This window comes from Carcharodon carcharias, chromosome 36 (assembly GCF_017639515.1).
Source record: "Carcharodon carcharias isolate sCarCar2 chromosome 36, sCarCar2.pri, whole genome shotgun sequence".
NCBI lineage: Eukaryota > Metazoa > Chordata > Chondrichthyes > Lamniformes > Lamnidae > Carcharodon > Carcharodon carcharias.
In genome coordinates, this window is record NC_054502.1 from 9,970,336 (window position 1) to 9,979,342 (window position 9,007).

Below are 9,007 nucleotides of genomic sequence, written 5' to 3' on the forward strand. Positions count from 1 at the left end.
ATAGAGAGGGGTGTACGGGATGGGGAACGTTACGGAGATAGGGAGGGGTGTAGGCGCTGGTGGAGTTTACAGAGATAGGGAGGGGTGTAGGGGCTGGAGGAGGTTATGGAGATAGGGAGGGGTACAGTGGCTGGAGAAGGTTACAGAGAGAGGGAGAAGTGTAGGGTTTGGAGGAGGTTAGAGAAAGGGAGGAGTGAAGGGGCTGGAGGAGGATACAGAGATAGGAAGGGGTGTAGGGGCTGGAGTTGGTTACAGAGATAGGGAGGGGTGTAGGGGCTAGAGGAGGTTACAGAGATAGGGAGGCTTGCAGCGGCTGGAGGAGGTTACAGAGATAGGGAGGGGTGTAGGGGCTGGAGGAGGTTACAGAGATAGGGAGGGGTGTAGGGGCTGGAGGATGTTACGGAGATAGGGAGGGTTGTAGGGGCTGGAGGAGGTTACGGAGAGAGGGAGTGGTGTGGGGGCTGGAGGAGGTTACAGAGATAGGGAGGGGTGTGGGTGCTGGAGGAGTTTACAGAGATAGGGAGGGGTGTAGGGGCTGGAGGATGTTACAGAGATACGGAGGGGTGTAGGGGCTGGAGGAGGTTACAGATGTAGGTAGGGGTGTAGGGGCTGGAGGAGGTTACAGAGATAGGGAGGGTTGTACGGAATGGAGAACGTTACGGAGATAGGGAGGGGTGTAGGGGCTGGAGTTGGTTACAGAGATAGGGAGGGTTGTAGGGGCTAGAGGAGGTTACAGAGATAGGGAGGGGTGCAGCGGCTGGAGGAGGTTACAGAGATAGGGAGGGGTGTAGGGGCTGGATGAGGTTACAGATAAAGGGAGGGGTGTAGGGGCTGGAGGAGGTTGCGGAGATAGGGAGGGGTGTAGGGGCTGGAGGAGGTTACAAAGATAGGGAGGGGTGTAGGGGCTGGAGGAGGTTACAGAGATAGGGAGGGGTGTGGGGGCTGGAGGAGGTTACAGAGATAGGGAGGTGTGTAGGGGCTGGAGGAGGTTACAGAGATAGGGAGGGGTGTAGGGTTTGGAGGAGGATAGAGATAGGGAGGAGTGTAGGGGTTGGAGGAGATTACAGAGATGGGGGGCCTGTACGTGCTGGAGGAGGTTACAGATGTAGGTAGGGGTGTAGGGGCTGGAGGAGGTTACAGAGATATGGAGGGGTGTACGGAATGGAGAACGTTACGGAGATAGGGAGGGGTGTAGGGGCTGGTGGAGGTTACGGAGATAGGGAGGGGTGTAGGGGCTGGAGAAGGTTACAGAGATAGGCAGAAGTGTAGGGTTTAGAGGAGGTTAGAGAAAGGGCGGAGTGAAGGGGCTGGAGGAGGTTACAGAATAGGAAGAGGTTTTGGGGCAAGAGGTGGTTACAGAGATAGGGAGGGGTGTACAGGCTGGAGGATGTTACAGAGATAAGGAGGGGTGAAGATGCTGGAGGAGGTTACAGAGATAGGGAGGGGTGTAGGGGCTGGAGCAGGTTACAGAGATAGGGAGGGGTGTAGGGGTTGGAGGAGGTTACACAGATAGGGAGGGGTGTAGGGTCTGGAGGAGGTTACAGAGATAGGGAGGGTTGTAGGGGCTGAAGGAGGTTACAGAGATAGGGAGGGGTGTAGGGGCTGGAGGAGGTTACAGAGATAGGGAGGGGTGTAGGGGCTGGAGGAGGTTACAAAGATAGGGAGGGGTTTAGGGGCTGGAGGAGGTTCCATAGATAGGGAGGTGTGTAGGGGCTGGAGGAGGTTACAGAGATAGGGAGGGGTGTGGGGGCTGGAGGAGGTTACAGAGATAGGGAGGGGTGCAGGGTTTAGAGGTGGTTAGAGATAGGGAGGAGTGTAGGGGCTGGAGGAGGTTACAGAGATAGGCTGGGGTGTAGGGGCTGGAGGGGGTTACACATGTAGGTAGGGTTGTAGGGGCTGGAGGGGGTTACAGAGATAGTGAGGGGTGTATGGAATGGAGAACGTTTAGGAGATAGGGAGGGGTGTAGGGGCTGGTGGAGTTTACAGAGATAGGGAGGGGTGTAGGGGCTGGAGGAGGTTACAGAGATAGGGAGGGGTGTAGGGGCTGGAGAAGTTTACAGAGATAGGGAGAAGTGTAGGGTTTGGATGAGGTTAGAGAAAGGGAGGAGTGAAGGGGCTGGAGGAGGTTACAGAGATAGGGAGGGGTGTAGGGTTTTGAGGAGGATAGAGATAGGGAGGTGTGTAGGGGCTGGAGGAGGTTACAGATGTGGGTAGGGGTGTAGGGGCTGGAGGAGGTTACAGAGATAGGGAGGGGTGTACGGAATGGGGAACGTTACGGAGATAGGGAGGGGTGTAGGGGCTGGTGAAGTTTACAGAGATAGGGAGTGGTGTAGGGGCTGGAGGACGTTACGGAGATAGGGAGGGGTGTAAGGGCTGGAGAAGGTTACAGAGATAGGGAGAAGTGTCGGGTTTGGAGGAGGTTAGAGAAAGGGAGGAGTGAAGGGGCTGGAGGAGGTTACAGAGATAGGAAGGGTTTTAGGGTCTGGAGGTGGTTACAGAGATAGGGAGGGGTGTATTGGCTGGAGGAGTTTACAGAGATAGGGAGGTGTGTAGGGGCTGGAGGAGGTTACAGAGATAGGGAGGGGTGTAGGGGCTGGAGGACATTACAGACATAGGGAGGGGTGTAGGGTTTGGAGGAGTTTAGAGATAGGGAGGAGTTTAGGGGCTGGAGGAGGTTACAGAGATAGGGTGGGGTGTTGGGGCTGGAGGAGTTTACAGAGATAGGGAGGGGTGTAGGGGCTCGAGGAGGTTACAGAGATAGGGAGGGGTGTAGGGGCTGGAGGAGGTTACAGAGATAGGGAGGAGTGTAGGGGCTGGAGGAGGTTACAGAGATAGGAAGGGGTGTAGGGGCTGGAGTAGGTTAAAGAGATAGGGAGGGGTGTAGGGGCTGGAGGAGGTTACAAAGATAGGGAGGGCTGTAGGGGCTGGAGGAGGTTACAGAGATAGGGAGGGGTGTGGGGGCTGGAGGAGGTTACAGAGATAGGGAGTGGTGTAGGGGCTGGAGTTGGTTACAGAGATAGGGAGGGGTGCAGGGTTTGGAGGTGGTTAGAGATAGGGAGGAGTGTAGGGGCTGGAGGAGGTTACAGATGTAGGTAGGGTTGTAGGGGCTGGAGGAGGTTACAGAGATAGGGAGGGGTGTATGGAATGGAGAACGTTAAGGAGATAGGGAGGGGTGTAGGGGCTGGTGGAGTTTACAGAGATAGGGAGGGGTGTAGGGGCTGGAGGAGGTTACGGAGATAGGGAGGGGTGTAGGGGCTGGAGAGGTTTACAGAAATAGGGAGAAGTGTAGGGTTTGGATGAGGTTAGAGAAAGGGAGGAGTGAAGGGGCTGGAGGAGGTTACAGAGATAGGGAGGGGTGTAGGGGCTGGAGGAGGTTACAGAGATAGGGAGGGTGTAGGGGCTGGAGGAGGTTACAGAGATAGGGAGGGTTGTAGGGGCTGGAGGAGGTTACAGAGATAGGGAGGAGTGTAGGGGCTGGAGAAGTTTACAGAGATAGGGAGAAGTGTAGGGTTTGGATGAGGTTAGAGAAAGGGAGGAGTGAAGGGGCTGGAGGAGGTTACAGAGATAGGGAGGGGTGTAGGGTTTTGAGGAGGATAGAGATAGGGATGAGTGTAGGGGCTGGAGGAGGTTACAGATGTGGGTAGGGGTGTAGGGGCTGGAGGAGGTTACAGAGATAGGGAGGGGTGTACGGAATGGGGAACGTTACGGAGATAGGGAGGGGTGTAGGGGCTGGTGAAGGTTACAGAGATAGGGAGTGGTGTAGGGGCTGGAGGACGTTACGGAGATAGGGAGGTGTGTAGGGGCTGGAGAAGGTTACAGAGATAGGGAGAAGTGTCGGGTTTGGAGGAGGTTAGAGAAAGGGAGGAGTGAAGGGGCTGGAGGAGGTCACAGAGATAGGAAGGGGTTTAGGGTCTGGAGGTGGTTAAAGAGATAGGCAGGGCTGTAGGGGCTGGAGGAGTTTACAGAGATAGGGAGGTGTGTAGGGGCTGGAGGAGGTTACAGAGATAGGGAGGGGTATAGGGCCTGGAGGAGGTTACAGCGATAGGGAGCGGTGAAGAGGCTGGCGGAGGTTACAGAGATAGGGAGGGGTGTAGGGGCTGGAGGAGGTTACAGAGATAGGGAGGGGTGTAGGGGCTGGAGGACATTACAGACATAGGGAGGGGTTTAGGGTTTGGAAGAGTTTAGAGATAGGGAGGAGTTTAGGGTCTGGAGGAGGTTACAGAGATAGGGAGGGGTGTTGGGGCTGGAGGAGTTTACAGAGATAGGGAGGGGTGTAGGGGCTCGAGGAGGTTACAGAGATAGGGAGGGATGTATGGGCTGGAGGAGGTTACAGAGATAGGGAGGGTGTAGGGGCTGGAGGAGGTTACAGAGATAGGGAGGGGTGTAGGGGCTGGAGGAGGTTACAGAGATAGGGAGGAGTGTAGGGGCTGGAGGAGGTTACAGAGATAGGGAGGGGTGTAGGGGCTGGAGGAGGGTACAGGGTTAGGGAGGTTTGTAGCAGCTGGAGGATGTTACAGAGATAGGGAGGGGTGTATGGGCTGGAGGAGGTTACAGAGATATGGAGGGGTGTGGGGGCTGGAGGAGGTTACGGAGATAGGGAGCGGTGTAGGGGCTGGAGGAGGTTACGGAGATAGGGAGGGGTGTAGGGGCTGGAGGAGGTTACAGAGATAGGAAGGGGTGTAGGGGCTGGAGGAGGTTAAAGAGATAGGGAGGGGTGTAGGGGCTGGAGGAGGTTACAAAGATAGGGAGGGTTGTAGGGACTGGAGGAGGTTACAGAGATAGGGAGGAGTGTGGGGGCTGGAGGAGGTTACAGAGATAGGGAGGGGTTTAGGGGCTGGAGGAGGTTACAGAGATAGGGAGGGGTGCAGGGTTTGGAGGTGGTTAGAGATAGGGAGGAGTGTAGGGGCTGGAGGAGGTTACAGATGTAGGTAGGGTTGTAGGGGCTGGAGGAGGTTACAGAGATAGGGAGGGGTGTATGGAATGGAGAACGTTAAGGAGATAGGGAGGTGTGTAGGGGCTGGTGGAGTTTACAGAGATAGGGATGGGTGTAGGGGCTGGAGGAGGTTACGGAGATAGGGAGAAGTGTAGGGTTTGGATGAGGTTAGAGAAAGGGAGGAGTGAAGGGGCTGGAGGAGGTTACAGAGATAGGGAGGGATGTATGGGCTGGAGGAGGTTACAGAGATAGGGAGGGTGTAGGGGCTGGAGGAGGTTACAGAGATAGGGAGGGGTGTAGGGGCTGGAGGAGGTTACAGAGATAGGGAGGAGTGTAGGGGCTGGAGGAGGTTACAGAGATAGGGAGGGGTGTAGGGGCTGGAGGAGGGTACAGGGTTAGGGAGGTTTGTAGCAGCTGGAGGATGTTACAGAGATAGGGAGGGGTGTAGGGGCTGGAGGAGGTTACAGAGATATGGAGGGGTGTGGGGGCTGGAGGAGGTTACGGAGATAGGGAGCGGTGTAGGGGCTGGAGGAGGTTACGGAGATAGGGAGGGGTGTAGGGGCTGGAGGAGGTTACAGAGATAGGAAGGGGTGTAGGGGCTGGAGGAGGTTAAAGAGATAGGGAGGGGTGTAGGGGCTGGAGGAGGTTACAAAGATAGGGAAGGTTGTAGGGGCTGGAGGAGGTTACAGAGATAGGGAGGGGTGTGGGGGCTGGAGGAGGTTACAGAGATAGGGAGGGGTTTAGGGACTGGAGGAGGTTACAGAGATAGGGAGGGGTGCAGGGTTTGGAGGTGGTTAGAGATAGGGAGGAGTGTAGGGGCTGGAGGAGGTTACAGATGTAGGTAGGGTTGTAGGGGCTGGAGGAGGTTACAGAGATAGGGAGGGGTGTATGGAATGGTGAACGTTAAGGAGATAGGGAGGGGTGTAGGGGCTGGTGGAGTTTACAGAGATAGGGAGGGGTGTAGGGGCTGGAGGAGGTTACAGAGATAGGGAGGGGTGTATGGAATGGAGAACGTTAAGGAGATAGGGAGGGGTGTAGGGGCTGGTGGAGTTTACAGAGATAGGGAGGGGTGTAGGGGCTGGAGGAGGTTACGGAGATAGGGAGGGGTGTAGGGGCTGGAGAAGTTTACAGAGATAGGGAGAAGTGTAGGGTTTGGATGAGGTTAGAGAAAGGGAGGAGTGAAGGGGCTGGAGGAGGTTACAGTGATAGGGAGGGGTGTATGGGCTGGAGGAGGTTACAGAGATAGGGAGGGTGTAGGGGCTGGAGGAGGTTACAGAGATAGGGAGGGGTGTAGGGGCTGGAGGAGGTTACAGAGATAGGGAGGAGTGTAGGGGCTGGAGGAGGTTACAGAGATAGGGAGGGGTGTAGGGGCTGGAGGAGGGTACAGGGTTAGGGAGGTTTGTAGCAGCTGGAGGATGTTACAGAGATAGGGAGGGGCTGGAGGAGGTTACAGAGATATGGAGGGCTGTGGGGGCTGGAGGAGTTTACGGAGATAGGGAGGGGTTTGCGGGCTGGAGGCGGTTACAGAGTTAGGGAGGGGTGTAGGGGCTGGAGGAGGTTACCGAGATAGGGAGGGGTTTGGGGGCTGGAGGATGTTACGGAGATAAGGAGGGGTGTAAGTGCTGGAGGAGGTTACAGAGATAGGGAGGGGTGTAGGGGCTGGAGTAGGTAAAGAGATAGGGAGGGTGTAGGGGCTGGAGGAGGTTACAGAGATAGGGAGGGGTGTAGGGGCTGGAGGAGGTTACAGAGATAGGGAGAGGTGTAGGGGCTGGAAGAGCTAACAGAAATAGGGAGGGTTGTAGGGGCTGTAGGAGTTTACAGAGATAGGGAGGGGTGTAGGGGCTGGAGGAGTTTACAGATATAGGTAGGGGTGTAGGGGCTGGAGGAGGTTACGGAGATAAGAAGGGGTGTACGGGATGGAGAACGTTACGGAGATAGGGAGGGGTGTAGGGGCTGGTGGTGTTTACTGAGATAGGGAGGGGTCTAGGGGCTGGAGAAGGTTACGGAGATAGGGAGGGGTGTAGGGGCTGGAGAATTTTACAGAGATAGGGAGAAGTGTAGGGTTTGGAGGAGGTTAGAGAAAGGGAGGAGTGAAGGGGCTGGAGGAGGTTACAGAGATAGGAAGGTGTGTAGGGGCTGGAGGAGGTTACAGAGATAGGGAGGGCTGCAGCGGCTGGAGGAGGTTTCAGAGATAGGGAGGAGTGTTGAGGCTGGAGTTGGTTACAGAGATATGGAGTGGTGTAGTGGCTGGAGGGTGTACAGAGATAGGGAGGGGTTTAGGAGGTTACGAACATAGGGAGGGTTCTCTGTCTAGAGGAGTTTACAAAGATACGGAGATTTGTTGGGTTTGGAGGAGGTTAAAGATATAGGGAGGGTGTAGGGACGAGGAGATTACAGAGATAGTGAGTGGTGTAGGGGTTGGAGGAGATGACAGAGATAGGGAGGAGTCTAGGGGCTGGACGAGCTTACAGGAATAGGGAGGGGTGTAGGGGCTCGGGTAGGTTACAGCGATAGGGAGGGGTGTAGGTGCTGGAGGACGTTACAGAGATAGGGAGGGGTGTAGAGGCTGGAGGAGGTTACAGAGATAGGGAGTGTGTTGGGGCTGGAGGAGGTTACTGAGATAGGGAGGGGTGTTGGGGCTGGAGGAGTTTACAGAGATAGGGAGGTGTGTAGGGCCTGGAGGAGGTTACAGGAAAAGGGAGGGATGTAGTATATTGATCCAGTTACAGACATAGGCGATAGGGGCTGGGAGTTCTAAAATTGATGTGGGGTGTGTGATGAGACTGTGGAGGGATTTTAACACAAGGGGGAGATATGTGTTCAACTAGAATTGTGGTAATCTATTCTCACACTCAGAGATCAGCACTCACACTAAGGGAGGGTATGTGTGGGTAGCATTGCTGCTCACTCCTGACCCTCCGACAGTGCGGCACTCCCTCAGTACTGACCCTCCGACAGCGCGGCACTCCCTCAGTAACTGAGACTCTGACAGTGCAGCACTCCCTCACTACTGACCCTCTGACAGTGTGACACTCCCTCAGTAATGACCCTCCGACAGTGCGGCACTCCCTCAATACCGACCCTCCGACATTGCGGCACTCCCTCAGCACTGACCCTCTGACAGTGCGGCGCTCCCTCAGTACTGACCCTCCGACAGTGCGGCACTCCCTCAGTACTGACCCTCCGACAGTGCGGCACTCCCTCAGTACTGACCCTCCGACAGTGCGGCACTCCCTCAGTACTGACCCTCCCACAGTGCGGCGGTCCCTCAGTACTGACCCTCTGACAGTGCGGCACTCCCTCAGTACTCACCCTCTGACAGTGTGGGGCTCCCTCGGTACTGACCCTCTGACAGTGCGGCGCTCCCTCAGTACTGGCACCAGGTGTAACAACCTGGATTTTGTGCTCAAGACTCTGTGCCGTGTTCTCGGACCCACCACCTTGTGACTCCGACCTGAGAAACCTTGCATTTGACAAACAGTAGGCGCACAATCTTACAAAGGAGTACCTCTCTTCCCATCCTCAATACCTTACAGATTTTGGAATGACTAGAGATATATATGAGACGGATTATTATCGGAAAGGAGGTAAGGGGCTACTCCCAGTCCGCTGGATGTCTCCAGAGTCTCTGAAAGATGGGATCTTCAGTCCACACACTGATGTTTGGTAAGACTTTCAATTGGTATCCATCAGTTTGATAATATTTGGAACACATTGGCAACTGATAATTCTTTGCTTTATTCTAGTTAAAAGTTGCTGATTATAATCATTTCAGGTTCAGAAATACTGGAAGAGGGGCTGACCCCATCTAGAAGCATAAACATACAATCCCAATGGACCCAAACCCCTTCCCATTCACTCCCACTGTACACAATCCCAATGGACCCAAACCCCTTCCCATTCACTCCCACTGTACACAATCCCAATGGACCCAAACCCCTTCCCATTCACTCCCACGGTACACAGTCCCACTGGACCCAAACTCCTTCCCATTCACTCCCATTGTACACAATCCCAATGTACCCAAACTCCTTCCCATTCACTCCCATTGTACACAATCCCAATGGACCCAAA

General features: G+C 55.2%; 1 protein-coding gene across 1 annotated transcript in view; it reads left to right on the plus strand.

Annotated features, from left to right (window-relative positions):
• LOC121272901 (insulin-like growth factor 1 receptor) overlaps window positions 1-8,603 on the plus strand; it is a 163,914-nt gene extending 155,311 nt beyond the window's left edge. The window contains exon 20 of the mRNA XM_041179739.1: window positions 8,470-8,603. Coding sequence (XP_041035673.1) covers window positions 8,470-8,603 — 134 coding nt within the window. The remainder of the gene's footprint in view (window positions 1-8,469) is intronic.
• Window positions 8,604-9,007: the final 404 nt, after the last annotated feature.